This window comes from Fusarium musae, chromosome 1 (assembly GCF_019915245.1).
Source record: "Fusarium musae strain F31 chromosome 1, whole genome shotgun sequence".
Lineage (NCBI taxonomy): Eukaryota > Fungi > Ascomycota > Sordariomycetes > Hypocreales > Nectriaceae > Fusarium > Fusarium musae.
The window spans coordinates 4,705,121-4,727,762 of record NC_058387.1 but is presented as its reverse complement, the minus strand read 5'-3'; the positions used below and the strand labels follow the sequence as shown (position 1 = coordinate 4,727,762).

At 49.5% G+C, this 22,642-nt stretch overlaps 5 protein-coding genes across 5 annotated transcripts; 4 read left to right on the top strand and 1 right to left on the bottom strand.

Annotated features, from left to right (window-relative positions):
* Positions 1-115: 115 nt before the first annotated feature.
* On the top strand, positions 116-1,267 carry J7337_001410 (uncharacterized protein; the record flags this gene model as incomplete). Its single annotated transcript, XM_044819151.1, has 2 exons — positions 116-376; positions 431-1,267. The coding sequence occupies 2 exons, from the start codon at positions 116-118 to the stop codon at positions 1,265-1,267; spliced, it is 1,098 nt and encodes a 365-aa protein (XP_044686853.1).
* A 557-nt stretch (positions 1,268-1,824) lies between these two features.
* On the top strand, positions 1,825-3,696 carry VMA2 (Vacuolar ATP synthase subunit B; the record flags this gene model as incomplete). Its single annotated transcript, XM_044819150.1, has 7 exons — positions 1,825-1,923; positions 1,987-2,071; positions 2,134-2,153; positions 2,206-2,241; positions 2,295-2,456; positions 2,510-2,835; positions 2,889-3,696. The coding sequence occupies 7 exons, from the start codon at positions 1,825-1,827 to the stop codon at positions 3,694-3,696; spliced, it is 1,536 nt and encodes a 511-aa protein (XP_044686852.1).
* A 438-nt stretch (positions 3,697-4,134) lies between these two features.
* On the top strand, positions 4,135-5,576 carry DPH1 (Diphthamide biosynthesis protein 1; the record flags this gene model as incomplete). Its single annotated transcript, XM_044819149.1, has 2 exons — positions 4,135-4,354; positions 4,432-5,576. 2 exons carry the CDS (start codon positions 4,135-4,137, stop codon positions 5,574-5,576), a joined length of 1,365 nt encoding a protein of 454 aa, XP_044686851.1.
* A 1,118-nt stretch (positions 5,577-6,694) lies between these two features.
* Positions 6,695-7,907, top strand: J7337_001407 (uncharacterized protein; the record flags this gene model as incomplete). The annotated part of the gene is made up of 5 exons (XM_044819148.1): positions 6,695-6,700; positions 6,864-6,950; positions 7,040-7,402; positions 7,589-7,756; positions 7,812-7,907. 5 exons carry the CDS (start codon positions 6,695-6,697, stop codon positions 7,905-7,907), a joined length of 720 nt encoding a protein of 239 aa, XP_044686850.1.
* A 653-nt stretch (positions 7,908-8,560) lies between these two features.
* J7337_001406 (uncharacterized protein) lies at positions 8,561-20,700 on the bottom strand (the record flags this gene model as incomplete). Its single annotated transcript, XM_044819147.1, has 4 exons — positions 8,561-8,655; positions 8,711-9,055; positions 9,107-20,600; positions 20,653-20,700. The coding sequence occupies 4 exons, from the start codon at positions 20,698-20,700 to the stop codon at positions 8,561-8,563; spliced, it is 11,982 nt and encodes a 3,993-aa protein (XP_044686849.1).
* Positions 20,701-22,642: the final 1,942 nt, after the last annotated feature.

The following is a 22,642-nucleotide window of genomic DNA, read 5'->3' as shown; positions in this document are numbered from 1 at the left end:
TAGTACGCGGATTGTGTCCAATACTTAGACCTCTCCTCAAGCTCGGCACTTCAATACTTTCTACTTGGACGCATTTCAATCGAACGTGCATCGACTTCTCACGAAATTTTCAAGTATGAGTTTCTTGCGGTCCAGCGTCTGCAGAGCTTGTCGCCGTTCGCAGCAGATTCGCTTGCATAGAGGCCTTGCGACGGCCAGCAATCAGTCATACGACAACCGGGTGAGGCTCGTCGAGGTTGGGCCTCGGGACGGCCTGCAGAATGAGAAGAAGACAATCCCGTTGGAGACCAAGATTGAACTTATCCAACGATTGGCCCGAACTGGGGTTTCTACAATTGAAGCTGGATCCTTTGTTGCTCCCAAATGGGTGCCTCAGGTAGTGTTCTTGCCAATCCAATGTCTACTCAGTAACCTGACACTTTCCCCATAGATGAGTAACTCCAGCGAAATATTACAGCATATTCTCAACGGAAAGGTTTCTTCTCCCGGTCCGATCTCATACTCCTTCCTAGCACCCAATAGCAAGGGCCTTAAATCTGCCGCCGATATCCTCAGTGCGAATAGCGGAAAGTTTGCAACTCAGCTGGAGCCAGCAGCTGGAGCCGAGGCCGCCACCAAGCCAGTTGTTGAAGTCGCAGTCTTTGCTGCTGCTACCGAGAGTTTCACGCAGAAGAACCTCAATTGCGATATCAAGACATCGCTCGAACGTTTCAAGGAGGTGATTAGGGATTCCAAGGCTATGGGTCTCAGAGTACGCGCCTACATTTCTGTAGTCTTAGGATGTCCATTCGAAGGGTTCGACGTTGATCCTCACAAAGTGGCCGAGATCGCTACAGACCTTCTGGAGGCTGGAGCAGATGAGATCTCACTCGGAGACACTACAGGAATGGGTACAGCACCTCGAACGGGAGCTCTCCTCCAATGCATGTCTGCAGCTGGAATTCGAACCGAGGATATTGCCATGCACTTCCACGATACATACGGCCAAGCTTTAGTGAACACAGCTGTATCCTTAGAGCATGGCATTCGGACATTTGATAGCAGTGTTGGTGGTCTGGGGGGCTGTCCTTATAGCCCTGGCGCGACCGGTAACGTTTCAACGGAAAACATGGTTTACTTTATGGAAACTCTGGGCATGGACACTGGTATTAATCTGGATGCCATGTCTGACATTGGAGATTGGATCACAAAGGAGTTGGGTAAGGAAAATGGCAGCACCGTAGGCAAAGCAGTTCTTGGAGCTCGGACTCGAGCTATGCAAAACTAAAAAGGAAAATTGTTGCTGCGTTGTTCTTGCTGAGTATAGTAAGAAAAGGCAGGCAACTATCTACCTCCCTAGTTATTCAGAAACAACTCATATTCTTGGTTTCGCTCTATTAAGCTGACAGACTTAAAATGCTGTTGATAACTGGTGAACTTACCTTACCTCTGCGAATGTCATGTGATGTCACCGATGTCGTAGAAACGTTCCTATGTGGAGGTGAAGGTTATCGGCCGTGCGTCGCCTTTGGGCTGGCGCAGCAGCCCCTCAAGAGGCAAGAAAACACCGACCCTCAATATAGGGTGTCAAAATAAACTTGGCATAGAGTCACCAAGATCAGGCTGATCTTACCTGAGTACTTTTATCGCCTAGGACCAAGGTCTTGATCTTTTTTTCCTCCCTTACCTAGCGCAGCTGGAAAGTCCCCACTTGGATGAAGCAAGCTCAACCTCCTCCAACCTCTTGAGACCTTCTCCCAACTTTACCTCCAAGCTTCGCGATCGGCTCCTATATTCTCTTCTGCCCCTTCCTTCAACCGTCCGATTATTGATACATCGCCCAACATGGCGGACCCTCGTGAGTCCTCATCGTACTCGGTCATTCCCAGAATTCGATACAACACTGTTGGCGGCGTCAACGGTCCCCTCGTCATCCTCGATAATGTACGCCGTCGTCATCTGCTCAATCGAACCGACTTGGAATTTTGGGGGCTGACAACAAAACAGGTTAAATTCCCGCGATACAACGAGATCGTGACACTCACTCTTCCCGATGGCACTGAGCGCTCTGGTCAAGTCTTGGAAGCTCGAGGTTAGTGAAACTGCTGGCGTCTCTGAGGCAATGACGCGGAATATGCTGATATGGACTGCTAGGTGATCGAGCTGTCGTCCAGGTACTTTCACATCCATGCGATGCGATATGATAGGCGATTGACGATTGTATAGGTCTTTGAGGGTACTTCTGGCATCGATGTGAAGAAGGTAGGTGGCATTGCGAGCTCTATCGGTAGAACTCCAGGCTAAGACAACCACAGACCAAGGTTCAGTTTACAGGCCAGAGTTTGAAAATCGGAGTCTCTGAAGACATGCTTGGTCGTATCTTTGATGGTTCCGGTCGAGCTATTGATAAGGGTCCCAAGGTGTTGGCTGAAGACTATCTTGACATCAACGGTTCTCCTATTAACCCTTATTCTCGTGTAAGGCTACCCTTGAGCGCTGCACAGCAGATGTAATCTGACTTGTGATATAGGAATATCCTGAGGAGATGATCTCCACAGGTATCTCTGCCATTGACACCATGAACTCGATTGCCCGAGGACAAAAGATTCCCATTTTCTCCGCCTCCGGTCTTCCTCACAACGAAATCGCTGCCCAGATTTGCCGACAGGCTGGCCTCGTCCAGAAGCAAGGCATCACTAACAAGGGCGTTCATGACGGCCACGAAGAGAATTTCTCGATCGTTTTCGGTGCTATGGGTGTCAACTTGGAAACTGCCCGTTTCTTCACCCGCGACTTTGAGGAGAACGGCAGTCTGGAGCGTGTTACACTCTTCCTGAACCTCGCTAACGATCCCACGTGAGCTGCGAACCATATTCATAACGATGATACGCGTACTAATTCCTGTCTAGCATCGAACGTATCATTACTCCTCGTCTTGCTCTTACCACTGCCGAATACTACGCCTATCAACTCGAGAAGCACGTTTTGGTCATCCTTACCGATCTTTCTGCCTACTGTGATGCTCTCCGAGAAGTTTCAGCCGCTCGAGAAGAAGTCCCAGGTCGCCGCGGATACCCTGGTTACATGTACACTGATTTGTCCACCATCTACGAACGAGCCGGTCGTGTTGAGGGCCGCAATGGTTCTATTACTCAGATTCCCATTCTGACCATGCCTAACGACGATATCACCCACCCCATTCCTGATCTGACAGGTTACATCACCGAGGGTCAGGTGTTCATTGACCGAGCTCTGGACAATCGTGGAATCTACCCACCCATCAATGTTCTGCCTTCGCTGTCCCGTCTGATGAAGTCTGCCATCGGTGAAGGCATGACTCGAAAGGATCACGGTGATGTTTCCAACCAACTGTACGCCAAGTACGCTATTGGCCGTGATGCCGCAGCCATGAAGGCTGTCGTTGGTGAAGAGGCTTTGTCTGCTGAGGACAAGCTGTCCCTTGAGTTCTTGGAGAAGTTCGAGCGTCAGTTCATCAGCCAGGGACAGTACGAGTCTCGATCTATTTATGAGTCTCTGGACCTTGCATGGAGCCTTCTGCGTATCTACCCTAAGGAGTTGCTCAACCGTATTCCCGCCAAGGTTCTCAACGAGTTCTACCAGCGAGCTGCGAAGGAGTCCAAGGCCAAGGGTAAGGCTCGAGCAGATACTGAGGCCCGAAGCCAGCAGCAGACGGAAGAGAACCTTATTGACGCATGAGGGAACGGCTTGTAGGCATTTGACAGATAGTATAATGAGCGCGCGCACAAGGCCGATGGAAGAGTAGACAGAGGAATGTTTTAAGCTGATTGTTTTTACGCTGTTGTTGAGGGAGGCTGTAGAGCAGAGCAAGAGTAGGTGTATGGGCAAGATAGGGGGCGAGCCAATGCAATTCAACCGATCCTCAACCTGATCCAAGAGGAGAATAACTTGCCATGGTGATGAGATATAACAGTAAAACCCTTGGCTGGCTGTCATGGCGTCTCTTTAGATTTAGTAGGCAACCAATGAACTCGAACTCATAGAGAGTGGATCTACAGTGCCGAAAATACGAGTCACACATGCCACATAGTCTTTTTCATTTTTGGTTTGTACTTACTCCAGATTGAAGAGGCCATGTAAGAGGACTCTCGATTGATTCTATTATACGACCACAACATGGAGGAAGATAGAAGACAAACAGACCTGGGCATAGCAGCCGATATCGAAGAAGCTCAGCTTGCTCAGATGAGTCAGGCCCCTGCCACTCAAAATGAGCCAAAGACAGCAACGCCACTGAAGCAACCGAAGAAGAGATTCATAGGACGAAGGGCGGCAGTTGAGGCCGCAGAAAGGCTTGGAGAATCAGCGGCATCAGGGGAGAGCGGTGCTGTTCAAAGTATGTGAAAGCATCGTCCTTCAACATGAAACCTAGTTCAGGAACGGATGAAGATATACTCATGCCGTTTATTATAGCTGCCAAACCTCGGAGGGCTCCCCGGCTTCTGAATCAAGTTCCCAAGGAAATCCTTGAGAACGCCGATTTGAAGGCTGCCATTACGTTATTGCCTACTAACTACAACTTTGAGATCCCCAAGACGATCCACCGCATTCAAACTTCGGACGCCAAGAGAGTTGCGTTACAGATGCCCGAGGGCCTTTTACTCTTTGCTACTACTATATCAGATATCTTGGCGCAGTTCTGCCCTGGTGTCGAGACACTCATCATGGGCGATGTGACCTATGGCGCTTGTTGTATCGATGATTACACAGCAAGGGCCCTTGGTTGTGACCTGCTGGTGCACTATGCCCACAGTTGCCTCATCCCAGTCGACGTGACCACGATCAAAACTCTATACGTCTTTGTAGACATCAGCATTGATGCTACACATCTCCTAGCATCCCTTGAGCGCAACTTTGCCAGCGGAAAAACAATAGCTGTTGTCGGCACTATTCAGTTTAACGCTACTATCCATGGCGTCAAAAGCAGCCTCGAGCGCGGCGGCTTCCGTGTTGTCGTTCCCCAGATTGCACCATTGAGTAAGGGTGAAATTCTGGGCTGCACTTCTCCTCGTCTGAAAGACGACGACAATATCGATCTGATCCTGTACCTGGGTGATGGTCGTTTCCACCTTGAGAGTATCATGATTCACAACCCTTCTATTCCAGCGTACCGATACGACCCTTACTCTCGAAAACTCACGCAGGAGGCGTACGGCCATGACGAAATGCAGTCTCTCCGTCGAACAGCCATTCATAGCGCTCGTACAGCACGCAAATGGGGCCTAATTCTCGGCGCTCTCGGCCGCCAGGGCAACCCACATACGTTGGGCCTCATCGAGAAAGAGCTCAAGGCGCGAGGCATTCCTATTGTACACTTACTACTAAGTGAGATCTTTCCGGGCAAATTGGCGCTCATGTCGGACGTTGAGTGCTGGGTACAGGTTGCTTGCCCTCGATTGAGTATTGATTGGGGCTATGCATTCCCACGGCCGTTGTTAACGCCGTATGAGGCACTTATTGCATTGGGTGAGCGACAAGATTGGGGTGAAGGTGTCTATCCCATGGACTACTACGGAAAGGACGGGCTAGGAAGGACAAGGCCTTTGCAGATTGCCTGAGAATAGATGCAATGATGATACTGAACGATTGAGACCCAACAAGTGCGATGGGACCTTAGCGGGATATATAGTAGGGTGATGAAGAATAAAGTCCAATATCGATAAAGAAGTGGACGGATGGGTGAGCTTTTCACTCGGATCAAGAGGATATGGGAGATTTAAGTGTTGGCTTGGAATAAGGTGCAGAAGTCTCGTCATTCGTAGTAAGCTATTGCCTGTTTTCATTGACCTTCTAGACAAAACAAGGTCATCAGGTCGCATTGGCCGTTCCGACAGGCTCTGGCCGGTTTGGAAACATAAGCTTGTACTTGACAATCTCAACGACTTCAAGATTTTGGCCCTGCTCCAGCGTCCCCCCTCCTGAGCCAGGTATCACCTTATTCTCTCTCTTTCGCACCACGGCCATGGCTTTTGGAAGCTTTTTGATCTCCCCAGTGAGACGTTGATGCTGGCCAACATAAAGGTGAACCCGCTTCATCCATGCTGAGCCTTCAGTACCGATCACGAAATCTGGGAAGTCAAGTCTTCCAACTTGGACGCCGCCTAATGCATCTCCATTGGCGTCCTGAGGCAGGTTAATGGTCCCTTGGAGTTCCAGGAGAGCTAGACCTGAGGGGGTTTGCAAGAGTTGAGGTAGAGGATTGGAGGATGGTGCCTTGTTATTTGGAGGATATAGCTTGGCTGAGGACATGACGAGAGGAAATTCGAGAGTGGCGATGGTTCAGACTGTTTATATCGTTCCAACGGTTAGATGTGTAGGTACTCCGTATTAGTATCAAATCTCTCCAGCTGATCTAGAAAGCTTCGACCGACACCTTGAGTCTGAACAAAAGTTCGAGGGACGCGCCTAAAGTCCTACAGTGACGTATGAAAATATACACGGTGTGGAACCGTGTCGTACCTCGCACCTTACCTATCCAAGGTCGGTGGGGGGAAACGGACTTTCCTTTGCCCGAGAGTTGTGAATGTGCATTCATTGGCTGCCCGTGCCTAAGAGCCCTAGCGACTCGCACTTGCCTTCCACAATTTTCGAATTCGGAAATTTCGAACCTCATCATCCTCTACTAACTTCACAGCAGGCCAGGTCAAGTAAACTTGCACCCACCACAACTGGCAAAATGAAGGTACGACAAGAAGCAATCAACAATCGAGCGATGCGAGTGTGCGGGAGGGCTTTTTGTTATTTGAAATGGATTGACTGTTCTTGTCAACTGGCCTCCTCGCTGTGTGCGCTGCTGCTCGATTGAAGATTTGAAGAAAATATTGGTTGACATTATTCTTTCACAGTTGAACATCAGCTACCCTGCCAATGGCAGCCAGAAGCTCATCGATATTGAGGATGAGCGCAAGCTCCGTGTCTTCATGGAGAAGCGCGTACGTCGAAACTCTCCTGCCCTTTGCCTACGACCGCTCGGCTCGTCGACAACAAACCGATAGACAAAATGCTGACTCCTTTGTGGTAGATGGGCGCTGAGGTTCCTGGTGACTCCATCGGCGATGAGTTCAAGGGCTACATCTTCCGCATCACTGGTGGAAACGACAAGCAGGGTTTCCCCATGAAGCAGGGTGTCATGCACCCTACCCGTGTCCGCCTCCTCCTCTCCGAGGGCCACTCTTGCTACCGTCCCCGACGCACCGGCGAGCGCAAGCGAAAGTCTGTCCGTGGCTGCATCGTCGGCATGGATCTCTCTGTCCTCGCCCTCAGCATTGTCAAGCAGGGTGATGCTGACATCCCCGGCCTCACCGACGTCGTCCACCCCAAGCGTCTCGGCCCCAAGCGCGCCACCAAGATCCGCAAGTTCTTCGGCCTCACCAAGGATGACGATGTATGTCTTTCCCTACGCCCATACTCGATCATCGCCTACCCGGAGCTGCAGTGGAGGAGTTGGCAGACCGGGTAGAGTGTGAGAGGACCCCTTGATCTACTTGCCAAGTAAGAGGTCAAGGGATAGCGAGTTGAACAATGATAACCACAAGAATTGAAAGTAAACTAATGCTTACATGACACATAGGTCCGCAAGTACGTTATCCGACGAGAGGTTCAGCCCAAGGGGGAGGGCAAGTCTCCTTACACCAAGGCTCCCCGCATCCAGAGACTCGTCACCCCTCAACGTCTCCAGCACAAGCGTCACCGCGCTGCCCTCAAGCGCCGCCAGGCCGAGAAGGTCAAGGACGAGGCCGTAAGTCACTCACACGATTAGCACACAAATCGTCAGCATCTAACACGGTTTGCAGAACGAGTACGCCCAGATCCTTGCCAAGCGTGTTGCTGAGGCCAAGGCCAATAAGGCCGATGCCCGTAAGCGACGAGCAAGCTCTATGCGCAAGTAGGGTTCTGGCGTTTAATAAAAAAAAAAGTGGAATCATACCTTGGTCTTGTGGTTTGCATGCATTGGGAGTGAGGATTCTCTATAGGGCTTGTTTTGAGCCAGCCACGACTGCGTTAGAGACAGTTCGAAAATATGAACATGCATTAATGCACTTGTAACCCGGGCTCATGGGCAACCTCCGCCTGCGTCTACGTCTATACTCCACCTTTCCTCACTATATGTTTTCTTAATCGTGACTTGTTGATACTTTGACGCCAATTTTATGTAGTCATCTACGGTAATCACTGGAAACCAAGAGGTGAATCACTTAAAAAACACATCTCATGGCATAGAGCAACCAAATGCAGCACACACCATAGGTTGCTTTCCGGGTGATCGCCTATTAAACTTTGATTGATATACATGAAATTTCGCCCACCACCTACTTTCTGTGCACTTTCCGCATTCCAAGGAACCTTTAGGAGACCTGCACTTCTCCGAAGGTGAAGCCCGGATGCGGATGCTACATCCAGTACTCAAGACCATGAAATCTCGAGGCCAGGCTGATAAAGCACAATACCAGTACCGTAGCAAACATTAACAACTCTCTTTTCCATTGGTGTCCCCATCTATGATCCCTTTCCCCTTACGCGCCTGCAATGCAAAGATTGACGATCACGCAAAGCCAAAATATTCGCTGCCTGCTGTGATGGCCTTCATGATCTGAGAACGCAAATGGTCGTAGCTCTCATACTCTGGAAGGTCAAGCTCTGCAATTTGCCATGTTAGTCAATGCACGAATTGAATACTGATGCTTTTACTTACGGTTAAAACAGGTATGCGAAGAAGGCAACCTGTCTTTGTTGCCATAGTCACGGTGGATGTTGAATCTGTTAACACCGTTCATGCCTTCAAGCTCCTTGAAGCCATTGAGTGGAACCTTGCTAGTTCCTGTGACGAACTGCAACAATTTGGCGCGCTCTTCCTTATCAAAAGACCGCAAAGCTCGCCAGAACCATTGAATTTGCTGCGAAGATGGTGTGTAGTTGTGATACTCTGTATTGCTCTTCCAGTCATCGATATCAATATCGGGAAGACCAGATATCAAAAGCTCCAGCTCCTGTTCGTTGAATATGGATATCAGTTCGGCAGGGATAATGTCATGGAACCCTGTTGGGAAATTAGTGATTGAATGAAGCTATTATTGATTGAAATGCTTACCTTGAAGGAAATGGGCCATCTGCTCCTTGACGGAAGATAGCAACTTGTGTTCGACAACAAGACGGACATAGTCATGCTTATTCTCCTCGGTGACGGCAATCTCTCGACCATTAGGGATGAGGTCGACGACGGTGGTAGCGCCGAACTCATCATTTTCGACTGAGAAAGTTTCGGTAATGATGTCTGTGATGTCGTTGTCCAGCATCCAGCACAAAGACTTATAGTAGTCGGGGTCGAATGATTCCATATCCTTGACCGAGACAGATTTGCCGAGGATTCGCTTGTATACAGCGCGGCTAAAGTAACAGTCAAGAACACGACCCTCGTATAATGCTTTGCCGATGATGCGACCGATGAATTTGAAGAACATAAGATGCTCATCGTTGATGCCGCTGAGCTTGTTTGGGTGGAAGGTCGTCCGGTCAGAGGACACAGGTGTGAAGAGCACATAGTTTGGATCAAACATCTGCCGAGAGAGTACTTGGAACCACTCGCGAGTAACTCCACCAGCGTCAACGCCTTCCTCGCCATGGAAACGAATGTTGAGCTTTCCAAATTTCATCTCATCCCCAGACTTGAAGTACAAGGACTTGAATGAGTCATGGAAAACCTGTTCACGACGGACAGAAAGTTGCAAAGTAGGATAGGAGGGTCGGCTCGGGTTGTTACCTGATCGGGAATGGACGCTGCGGTTAAAGTAGTTGCGCTTGTTATCGAATTCGAGCACCTTAGGATTCTTCACGAGGAGTGCGAAGGTGCCCGACATGAGCTTGGGATTGCTCCTGACAAGCTCGTTAAGGATACGTCGATGATCCTCGGTGAAGCTGAAGAAGAGACTGGCCGTACGAGACTCGGGTGCCGGACTTGAGAGGACCATTTCTTTCTGCTGTGAGGGATCATCGTTGGTGGTTGTATTCTTGCAGACCACCATGAGAGATTCAATCAGTGGTAGCAGGATTGTAGCCACATTGAGCATGTTTTCGCGCTGGCGAATGGCACTCAGGCAAGCACTCAACTTCTCCCACATAGCCGAAAAGGTCGAGTTGTGGTAGAGAGATGTGACTAGATCGTGTCTCTCATCCTTGTCCTTGCTGGACTCGGCCTCGTCGCCCTTTTTCTTGTTATCGAATAGATGATCTAATGCTGTCAAAACACGAAGGAGCTTGTTTTGCTCGGATGCTCCTGGCGAGAATTTGGCAAGAGCAACGCCTTGGATCTCAGTACCTGAAGATGCCTTTTCAATTTGTGGCAAAAGATCGTCCAGATCAGCGACGATGTTCTCACTAAGAAGCCGAGCCTGGTGAACAAGCTCCTGACCAAATGTTGCCTTAGCCCCTGGAATGGCTGAAAGGTTCTTGATAGTCGAGATGGTGTTTTGGAAAGTCTTGGAGCTGCACTCTCGAGCCACAAAGATCCTCACGGCTAATGTCAGGTTCTGGGCGGGGACAATAGGCGGCTGAAGCTGTCGGAGTTTCTTCTGGACTGCCTCTTTCTTCTCTTGTTTCTTGGTAGCAGCATCAGTGGCAGTGTCCTCTTTGGCATCGGTGCTGGACTGGGTAACGAGGCTCGTCTCAGTTGGTTCCGCTTTTGAAGCTTGCTCCACAGGATCTTCAGTTTTGGACATCTCTCCCACGGGCGGTAAATCAATGGCTTTCAGTTCGTCCTCGGCTTCCTTACGACGACGTTCGAGATTTTGGAGAGGCAATGTGACTCGATTTAACAAATCAGCCAGATGGGTCATAACGACAGAGCTTTCCATAACAAGGTCGCGGTCAAGGAGTGATAGCAAAGAGTTAATGGCATACTTGTGGGACTTGGAGTCCTTGCCTTTGCCTTTACGGCTCAGGGAGCGCTTGAGAGTTGATCCAACGGCTTCGTGCTCTGTCAGGAAGAGCGACGGAATATGAGGGTTCTTTGATGATAACTCCACCAGCAGATCCAGGCACTGCTGAACAATCAAGAGAGGCGAAGTTTCGGAATTGGTTTGCGTAGTGTTTGTGGCGGGTAGACCGGTCAGGCTTCTTTTGAGTGCCTGCGGGGTTTTTTGTTCTGAATCCTTCTCCTTATCCTTCGGTCTTCGTGCCTTTAAGGACAACTGGCCGAAACTGCGCTCGACAGCCCCCATGTCTGTGCTGCCGTCCTGTAAGATCTGAAGGAGAGTGCTAATCACCTCAAGTCGAGTTTGCTTATTCTCGCACACATCGGCAAATACGTTGAATAGGTGGTTCCTGATGGAACCCTGTTGCGTAATGAACATCAGACGAAGGAGCGTAGCGACACCAGCCTTATCGAGCATCTGAACAACCGTTCGGCGCTGTACCTTTGCTCCTTCTTGGGGGTTAGGTGGCCCAGGCTGGCGACTTGTGCTGGTTTGAGGGCTGCGGCCTGTGATGACAGAATGGCCGTTGTTGTGGTGAGACAAAGCTCGGGCCTGGGCCGCCATTTCTGGAGTCAGTCGATCCATGAGCTCTTCGCCTTGATCCATAAGAACCTGTTGTCGTAGATCAGGCGGGAAAGTGAGGAGAATACTGGCGGTATCCATTTCTGGTACGACAGCCTGGCCAGTGCCGGCGGATGCTTGACGGTTCGATTCTTCACGAGCCCGGCGGCGCTGCTCATGTCGCTCTTGTTGAGCTATTTCGTGTCGTAATTCTTCAGGAAGAGCATCTAGAAATTCTTGGAAAGCTTCGGTCGGGTTCCCATTTGTCTCTTCACGTGCCTCGGACCTTCTGGTGCTGATTGCCTGTGCAATGACCTCCTCGCGAAACTCCTCAGGAAGAGCCGCGATATACTCAGGATCAATACCGAGTTCGGTGACGTCCACCTCTTCGCCTCTAATTGTGGTCATAACACGAGGACTGTCGTCGGCGTTTTGGTCTGTGGCCTCCGAACGTTCTGCTTGTATTTGGTTCGTCGGCTCGACGCCTTCCATCGCACTTCCATCACCTTGGCCTTCAGTGGACACGTCCTGATTAGCGGCTGCTTCAGAAGCGGCACGTTCAGCAGCCTCTCGAGCCTCTGCCTCTCGCATTTCTCTCTCCGCCTTCTCTTCAGCCTCTTTAGCTTCACGTGCCAGGCGCTCCTCTTCTTCCTGCTTCTTCCGTTCTTCTTCTTCGCGCTTCTGTTGTTCAGCTTCTTCGGCTTTTAGCTTCTTCTCCAACTCCATTGCAGCGGGAGTAAGCTTAGCCACGATGACGTTCTGGAGCTTAGCCGTTTCTGTTACATTGCTGGCCCCAAAAACCATCCTAGCTTCCTCCTGATATCGATCCATCGTGCCTTCAATAGCGAACGACACAGATTGTAATGGATCCTGAGCCGATCCTTCGCGTCTCTGTTCAGAACGAGAGGTTCGTATGGCGCCAAGCTCTCTAGACTCGCGGTGCCCATGCGGACCAGTAATCTGCAGATGGAAGGCAGGCTGTCCGTTGCGCCCCATGATCGGGAGGAATTCCATTAGTTCACCGAGGAAGCCCATGGTTCCCTCGATATGTCGTCCACCTGAGCCAAAGATCGCTTCAGGAACTCGAAAACCGATAGTGTGATTGATGGTGGGACGTTGAGATGCTTCTCTGTTTTGGTCACCCCGTCTGAGGAGTGGGTTGGTGCCATCATCGGGGTTAGATTGACCTGCCCCAGGGCGATGGCTGCGTGAAAAGAAGCTGCGAAAATCGCTACCAACGGCGTCCCGATGAGAGCCAACAATGAAGCCGGGAGGAAAGGGGCTTCGCGAGTCGGTGGTACGAGAAGGAATAAATCGTCGGCGACCTGGGTTGTCGACCATGAACATCTGGCGGTAACGATCTTCGTCTTCGGTACCAAGCCCGTCCCATCCCAGAGCCGGCATGGGCTGAGGCTGGTCATCCAACGGATAGTCGTCATCATAGAGGTATTCGTCATCTTCCATTTCATCCTCATCATCCTCGTCTTCATCTTCGTCATGACCATCATCAAGATAATGATCTTCCAATCCATCCATCATGTCTGGATCGTACACATCGCCATCACCAATGATCGCTCGAGCCATGCCGTTGAGGATATCGCCTGGTTCCATGGGCATATGTTCGCCATGAACATCTGCATCAAAGTCTAGGTCAGCCTCTTCCTGATCCTCGTCATCCTCGTCATCATGGCTCGCGCTCTCCCATTCCGAGTTCCCATCGTCATCTAGAGGGTTGCCCTCTTCATCAACAATCTCGACCTGATCTTCAACGTCTTCCATGTCTGCGGATTCCACGTCGTCGTCATCATCATCATCACTTTCATCCTCTTCGTCCTCATCCATGATGACCTCGACGACGCCTGGCTCGCCATGGAGACCTTCAATTTCGCCCATTTCGCCAAGTTCTTCGTCATCGTCACTGATGTTATCTTCTTCGTCCGAAATGTCGTCGTCTCCATAATCCATCTCATCGTCATATTCGTCCCCGTACATATCCTCGTCGTCGTCGTCCTCTTCATCTTCATCGGAATCGTCGTCCTCACCACGAGGCTCCAACATACCAAGGGTAGAATTGCGATATAAATCAGGGGTTTCTTCTCGATCATCGCCGAGGTCTGAGAGCGAAGAGGTTGAACCAAGGTCATCATCTGCAGTGTCTGACAATGAATCAGAGGGCAAGATATTGGAATGGCTTAGTTCCTTGGCTGTCTCTGTGAGGACACGCAAGACACGTAAGATATACTTAATGGCTCGTTTAACGCCCGGATAGTTGAGGTTGATTTCGGCAATAGAGGACGTGAGTTTATCAAGATAACCCTTCTCATACATCAATCTTCGTAGCTGAGCGTGCGACCGAGCTTGAACGTTGTCGGAGCCTCGAGAAGCCGCACCTGGATCCTTGTCCCTTTCGCCAACCATGTAATTCATTAGTTCGGCCAAGCATTGCATGCGTGAATAGCGAGTTTCTAAAGGTTCATCAGAAAAAGGTGCTCTCTCATAGGCCTTCAACATCGTGTCAAGAACAAATTTGCGGGCAAACAGAAGATCAGGCTCGTCGTCGTACGCAAATTTGTCCTTTCCGCGATCAATAGCCTTCTCACTAGTCTTGGCAACCAAGGCAACCAGAACCTTCTGGGTTTGTGTTGACGTAGCGGCCTTCTTCTTCGCGGCGATACTATCGGCAGTTCCACTCAGATTGCCCTGACACAACAGATCGTAAATCAAATAATTAAGGACCGAGGACCGAGGCTTGATTGGTGTACTTGTAGTTAACGGAGCATTGCGCTTGAAGTTGATGAATTCCATCTTTGTCCTGTTGTAGCTTTGAAGGAGCTCAGCAAGACAGTTAAGCAAGAAGCATCGGTAGACAAAGATTGGATGCTCGTCAGTTTTGAAAACAGGCTTTGGTGGCTTCTTGTCCTTCACGTCGGCGGCATTGTTGTCTTTGGAAGCGGATGTTGCATCTTCCGAGCCGGGAGCATGATCAATGTTGGGGTCCTTCTCAGTAGCTCGTACTTCTTTATCTTCGACTTCACGATAATTGAGCAACTCGCAAAGAAGGAAATGTATAACACCATCAGGATTCTCCACGATGGGTCGTTTGCTTTCATGGGATTTTGGTGCATCAATCATCTCCTTGTCTGCAGGTTCCGTGGACTGCTTTATGTCGTCGACAATATTATCGTCATCGCCAGCACTGGTATCGGAAGTCGGCTGGGTAGCTTCTTGTTTCAACTCAAGACTTTGCGACCGAGGGTTGTCGCTGGAAGGAGGCGACCACCTGGGGAAGCGTAGCATCTCGTTGGAAATCTCAACGAAAATGTCCGGTGCGCGAAGCGCAACTGGTGTCATAGCACGCAAGTAGTTAGTAACATCAGTGTGCCCCCGCTGTGTTCGTGTTAGGTTCATGAGGCCGGTCTTGATCTCTGCGCGCATGATCTGTTTGATGGTCTCCTCATCCTCCACGATATGACGAAGAACAGTCATGATATGAGCAGTGAGCTTGGTCTGTTTGAATCTCTCGGAGCCAGAGCCTGACAGTTGCTTTGCCATAAGAAACAACCGCTGCAAGTTCTTCTTATCCCCGACCAACTTCGCTAATCGTCGACTGCGTGTCAGTATAACCAGAACTCTGAGTGCTGCAATGGCGAGTGTTTCTTCCTTTCCTATTCGCGGGAGCATCTCAAGCAAAGATTCTAGGATTTGGGTGCGCTCATGATCACCGACAATCGGAGTTCGCATTTGAATGACTGGGTCAGAAACAGCCTCGTCCAGGGACTTCGGTGCTTTCCACTGCGCAGCAACAGGACGCTCATCATGACGAAGGAGAGTCTCGACGACCAGTAGCACATATGGTATCCACGGTGGCATCCCTTCAGTAGAGTTCGTAGGGGAAACCTTCAGGAATCCAATATACTCGTTGATATGTTCCCTTAGGTTCTCAATACTGTTATCAAAGAAGCGCTCATCCTGGAGAAGTAAAGCGAGTAGATGGGCATAAGCAGCAATGCATTTCCCGGTACGCTGCTTTTCTTCCTCCTCGTCTTGGGCAAGCGACGACAACGCCAAAGTCAAGGTCTGGCCGATTTCATCTTCGGTGTCACCAGGCTGTTGTTTCAAAACCACGGTCCGGATGAGCTCAGACACCTCGATCGCTGTTTCAGGATGTGCGCGAACAACATCGAGACATCTATCTATCATGTTTCCCCGCAACTTCGCCCGAAACTTGTCGACCTCTTCTTTCGTCGCAAGGAGGGGGGGTTCGTTTCTTTTTGACTCTTCTGCAGCAGATCCGGGTGTTTCTGCCGACAAACTGGGGCCTTCATGGATCTCATCCACATCTTGAGGAGTGTTGATGATGCCCCCCAATGTTTCCCCAATAAATCTCTCAGCAAGATCGGGAGTATCAATTTCCGGAGGCCCATCCAAGGACATACGGTCTGCTTCCCCACCTGTGTTAGCACCCTCAGTCTCACGGACACTTGAGGGCTCTTGTGGAGTCTGTTTCAACACTGATGTGTCAGAGTCTGCAGAAGGGATTGGGTTACGCGCGCCGGCAAGTCCAGCTTTGTGAGCTGAGCAGTAATTTTCTGCGAGGTTAGGGTTTCCATTCGCCCTGTACACTGCCTCGTGGACCAGATCAGTATCATAACCCTTGGCAACCAGCTCTTCAATCGTGCCACGATGGGAACGCCAGTCGAAGCGGACATCCGTGTATCTGAAAAGGTGGAAAGGCGGCTTATCTCTCGAGGACGATGAAGGCTCGCCATCCGCAACAGAAATGACTTTGAGAATGTCGATTAACCGCGTCACAGTTTGGTGGGGTACTCTTTCGACAAAGGAAGAGTCCCAAAGTCCGATGATCTCAGGGAGTATGACTGCCCTAAACTCTACTACAAGTTGTTGACAGATATATGTTGAGTTTGACGACCTGTCCCCACTTCGAGGCTGCAGAGTAAATGCGTTTTGGGCCTCAGAAAGTTGCTTCGAATTGACCAACATCAAATCCAAGTCGAGGACCTTCTTCAGTCCGAATGCAGCAACCTTGGATCTGGAAGTCTCATCTGTTGCGGCATCTGGGCCTTCACGGACTGCCCGGGCAAATATCTTCAACATTGAATTCAATACATCCATTCCTCCCTCTTCTTTGAAGGCCAGTAGAACAGGCATGATGATGTGGACGCTTGCCCGATCGCTTGGTCTGGGAGAAGGCTGGTCAATCAGCATCTCATTGATAGTATGCAACATGATGATCCAGAAGTGGAAGTCCTTGGATGTGGGTGTTGGGTTGGCAACAGATGGCCTCAACTGGCCAAGTACTGCATTTGCAAGTGCTCGTGCAATTTCCAAGTGCCGAGGTCGGTGATAGAGATCACGAGGATCTCGTTCCCGTCGCGGCAAAAGACACTTGCCGAGCGTTTGGAACAGAGGAAATGTTGTTGGTATCATAGGATGCAGTAGATGTCGTAACGTTTCATAGTTTTGGAAACGGGGGCTGGCTTGCTCCTCACCCGTAGGACGGGTCGGCTTAGAGTCATCTGAAGCATCTTTCGCTTGAAATTGCGCCGTGCTGCTTAGCATATCTGGCAATGAAGTGCTGTCATCCAAATCGGTTTCTGGGGTGTGGGTGCTAGTTAATCCCTCGGCGGATGTTTGACGTCTAAAAGACCAATGCTGCGGGACAGCGTTGAGTTCTCCTGCCTCTTCAATTAGAACTCCACGCAACAAGGGGCCGATGGAGTTGACGAGTTTGAGGTAGTAATCGTAAACATTGACTGGGTAGAATTGTAAAGCATTCGATCTCGATGTAGCGAAGCAATCGGAAATGATTTTAATAAACGTCTGCGCATTTGACAATGCCTTGATCATCTTGGTACCGTTCTTGACAGCTTCGTCTGTCGTTTTGAGGTCAGAGGCAAGAAAAGGTGCAAAGTATGGTGGCAAAGCTTCCGTCTTATCAGACAGAGGCTGCAAAGTGTCAATAGCCACTTGAGCTCGTCTGATTAAAGATGGGAGGCCACGTATGGGAAAGGACTCAACGACCTGAGAGACGACCTGATTGAGAATCCTCGAAGCAACGGTGTCACCAAAATTGGTGGGCAGACTCGGGGATTCGCAAATGTCGAGCAAAAGTTCCAATCCGCCTGCCTCCACAAAGCTGGTCCTCAAGCCCTGATTTGATATGTAAGAGCTTAAGAAGTAACCTAAAGCATAAATGTAGGGAGTGATCGAGCGTGTGGGTGAATCCGGGCTATCATCTTTCTGGCCTTCGGAATCCGTGCCGTTGGAGGGCACATCGGACATATTGACATCCGTGTCTCCAGAAGCCTCAAGTCCCTGGCTGTGCTCAGCAGATGCATTCGGTCGAATGAAGTTGCCATTCTCGTCCACGGATACAGTCTTGCCCTCATCGTCAACCAACAACATCCGAGCACCCCACCCGGCGGTCCTAGCCTTCTCGATGCCGAGATAACGCACGCGAGCAACCATATCGATAACAGCATTAGAAATGGCCAAACGTAAGGCCGGGTGATGACGAGCAAGTTCGTCAAAGCTTCCTCCAACATTGGTGGCGAGATCGCCGTCGAGTTCCATACATCTTACATGGGCAGCACTTTCGAAAATCTCGAGGAAGCTGTCCAAAGCACGGGATGCTGCTACCAGCTTCATGCCAGCATTGTTAAGCGATATCGAGTTAAGGACTAGTGGTACAACAGTAATGACATCACTGGAAGGTAAGATTCCTGTTGCCAACGTTTCGCGAGATAATTCCCGGATAGAGTCTTCGGGAGGGGGATGCGGTCGTGAGTCATTTGCAACTATCGCAGTGACAGTTTCATTTGCAGAGTTGGATTCGTTGTCGTTGTCGTCGTCGTTGTCTTTGTCGCTAGGCTTTTGTTCGACCAATGCGTCACCGGGAAGCGGTCTTGCGGTAACAGCTTCCAAGTATGTCTTGATCATACCAGACTCAGAAATAGCTGCGAAGCTTGTAGGGTCATTGTTGATGAAATCACTTAAGATGGTGACAGAATTCGTCCAGACGACTGAACCGAAACTCTTCTTGTCTCCAATGATGTCCCGCAAGCTCTCCAGGAGATCAGTTTTGTCAGCGAGATTGCGGAGCAGCCGGTCGGTGTTGCCACCATAGCTATATGAGTTAGACATAATGTGATGGACAAACTTAAGCAGCCACTTAAGAGTCTGCTGCTGATAGTATGGAATCTCATAATCCACCTGTCCTGACTGTTGATCCTTCGTAATGCCTTGGCCTGCTTTGTGCAAAGTCTGCGCCTCCCTGACGGTATCAACCACCAATTGAGACACTGCATCAAGTCCTTTGGCGTTGAAGAAGGCAGTGAAGGCGTTTTGGTAGCTCCATATTAACCCGTCCAAGAACGCAAGGACCATGGAATGATTTCGCTGCGCGACACTTGACCTGATGTTCAGAATCTCAACCAAGATGTCCATCAATCCCGCAGATACCATCTCGCTTCCAACGCGAGTGGTCATGGATAGATGGAGAGTGAGTGAAAAGAGGTTGTTACGCCACTCATCCATTTGCGTAACTTGATTTCCTTTGTCACTTTCGTCATCTTCCTTCATTCCTGCAACTGCCTTCCTGATAACGTAGAGTAGTATGCCATGGTTAACATTGGCATTCAAAGCAGAGAGAACATCTTGACACTTGGCTTGGAAATTAGAGACGGCTTCCAGGAGGGCGAGGGCCACAGCTTGAAGCCACAGGGGTACGTCAACGTTCCCATGTGCTGTAGGATGAACGAGCTCAGCAAGCTGGTACACTAACTGGAATCTTCTGGTCTCGTCTGCATCTTGGCGGAGAACTTTCTCGAGAAAGTTAGCTTCGTTATGAATGTAGGCAAGATTGTTGATTGCTAAGAGGCGGACAGCAAGCAACTTCTGCCGCGATTCACCAGAATCCATAAGAGCTTTGGAGGCTCTGATCCTGTGGAACACCTCGTATTTCGAAGGGGGTGGAAGATCCGCGGGTGTGCGTGACACCAACTCATAGACGGAAGTCGATGCAATGACGGACTGTGGTATTTCGTAGAACTTTGGTCCACCAGATGTTGTCTCGTCTGAAACACCGGGCATTCGGGGGGCAGTTGGAGAGGAATCATCGAAATTACTCCGACTTTTCGGAGTATGATGCTGGGATGTCATGGTAGAACTACGACGCAGGGGTGTTGGTGTGGAAGGGAGCGACGCACGCTCAGCGTCATTGCCAACAGAATCTTGCTGGGTATTCTGGGGATAATATGCTACCTTTACATCTCCCCAGCCATGCCACCGTTTGTCGTCTGAGGCCGCAAGGGCAACTAAATCATTCGCATGTATGGAGTTGGCTGACTTGGGGCTTCCTCCCTGTGCACGTTCTTTTCCTTTGGTCGAGCCAGGTGTCTGAGTTGTTACAGGATCAGATAAACTGACGATCGGCGTCTTCACAACAGGTAGAGCAAGCTGTTGAACTCTGTCGAGATCGATGTTGTAGTGGTTTGCCAGCAAAGCTGCGCTGATCTGCCTGGAGGGGTTTGTGATGCGCTTGACCGAGGCTTGGTACCTTTGTGCCAGTTCTGAGCCGACTTCGAGTGTTGCAATCAGTACGCTAAGAGATGTGGTGTTGAGGAGGTCGTTAAGATGGGCGCTGCTGGCATAGATACTTCGGTTACCGCAGTGCTCCAGTAGCATTCGCGTATAGCGCAGGACCACTTCCACTAGTTCTTGGTCTCCGTTTGATGAAAATCCCAAACCTTTTAGCTCCTCCGTTGACCAGCGCCGCTCGTTGCCAAAGGTCGATTCCTGAACTTGGTTGAGCAGTACATCGCAACCAAAGTCGCGAGTCTGTGGGCCCTCATTCAGCTTATATGTAGCACAGAAGTGCTCTAAGATGCTATCAAAGCGGTTCAGGAGAGGAATCCAGTGGTAAAGATCTCCGCGTCCGAAGGGCCATCGAGATGGAAAGCTTTCCAGCTTTTGTGGTAAGAGAGGTAGTGGCGTTGTTGAGGTGGTTTCGACGTAGCTCTTGAGCCAAAGAGACTACAAATCATGTTAGCTATGCGTCTTCCGGCTGTTTCATTTGGTCACTAACCAAAGTATCCTTGTGCTTTGGTTGCATGGGCTTAGTGATCTTCCCCATGGTGAAGGTGAGGCGGCTGAGCCTCAGGAAACTGAAGAATCGCCCCCTCCACTACAACCGACTTATCAACCCACTCAAAAAAAGAATTGAATATGTTCGTGAGTTCTTTTCGATCGGGCGTTTTCAGTATGAAAGATCCTGTATCCGCAGTTTGTGCGGTGGTAAGTTTTCGATTTTCGTGGGGATTTCAAGTCGAAAAGGCTCCAAGCTGGAATCCAGACAAACCTTCTTCCTTGGGAAGAAATGGCGTATTCTCAATCAGAAGCCTTTTAGCAGCTGTTATTACGTGATAGTCGGCTGGCGGGCAAAAGCACGTTCGCCTGGCAAGCACCTATGAAAGGTAGATAGATGGTCGACAAAGCTTGGAAAGCAATCCGAGGCCGAGTGCAGGTCGTCCTAGAATAGCTTTAATCTGCAGCTAAATCGTACCGCCTTGCTTAGAAAGACGATATATATCTGCTGCTTTTACCAGCTGATGTGGTAATGCGAAGTATCTCGTATGGGTATGAAAGTTGTGGTTTATGATGGTGCGGAGAGAAGGTGTAGGATGGGGAAAAGGTATCGTTATTGCAAATCGTCAGGTTGAGAAGTGCAAGTGGGCCTTTGCGTAATAGGTGCCGAAAGCTACTAAGTACTTACCTACTATACCTAGGTATGTACAGTGGGGTGGAGGTACCCCCGAGGCCAACCTTTCACTGCAGGGTACAGAATTTCCCGGATTCAAGGATCGGATTATCTCTTCGGCTTTGCGTTCCCCTCATATCCAGGCTGAATCTTGATACATAAGGTAATTGATTCCAGATCACGAAACATCCAATAATAAGGATCCACAGGTTGGCAGGGACTTGTTTTTTGCAAACAGCTCGGCTTTTGTATGCTTCTTATTTTCTATGATTGTCCTATTAGCTTGACCTTCTTGCTTATTTTGTAAACATGTTTCTCTATTATATCAATACCTAAGTTCATGAATAGTACCAGGTATTGAGTAGCATCTCGTGTAATGTTTGGGCCTACCCACTGTACTTGAAGAGAAATTAGTACCTTAATTAAATTATGTATTTCAGTCAGTCGATGGTTAATCAAACGATGTCTGCTTCCGCAAGGCCACAACAACAAGTTGTTACAGTGGTTAGCAAGCCCTGCCTCTGAACTTCGAGCTCGGGGCTTTCTGGTATCTATCATACTTACACTGATGAGCTATTTCTGAATATTCATTAAATTGCCCATCATATATTTTGGCAGATCACACTTCTTTTTATCTGCTCCAATCGTCTTGATCCCCATAACGAGCCTTGTGAATAAGAAGACATCAAATATAGGGTAGCTGTATCTAGTTGCTTCACATGTCGAGGGCAACAACAGGCATTAGGTCTGTGTTTATTTTGTATAGTATGCATCCTCAGAGCGGGGTCCACGGCTTGTTATACGGTGTTTTCGTTCTTCCGTCACTTGATCACTTTAACTTACACTACCTACTCTGTGCATGTCTTTTTTTTTTCCTTTTGCGCGCTCAACATATGCGTGACCACACATAATCATTTAACCACCACACCAGCCAAGCCTACTACTGATACTCGCTCAATACTTGATACTAATATATCGGGATGCATATTCCCAAACGTATTGTTAAGCACGCCGCCATCAACTGAGGAAGATCTGAAGATGATATCAAGATTACTTGGCCACTCAACGATAGAAAAAAAACCGACGACACAATTGCCCAGTCTCAGCGGAAGTAACCCTGCCAAATCATTAAGGTAATTCCGATTTCCCATACTGGCATCTACTACCTAAGGTAGGCATGGATCTGTAATGACAACCCCTCCAAAAGCTGGAATTAAAATCTAGTACCCGTTGGTTCGAGCCGGGAGGGGGACCAACTAAGCCAGCTTAGTTGGGCACAAAACCTTAAGACATGCACAAAAGGGTGAGACTAACAAAT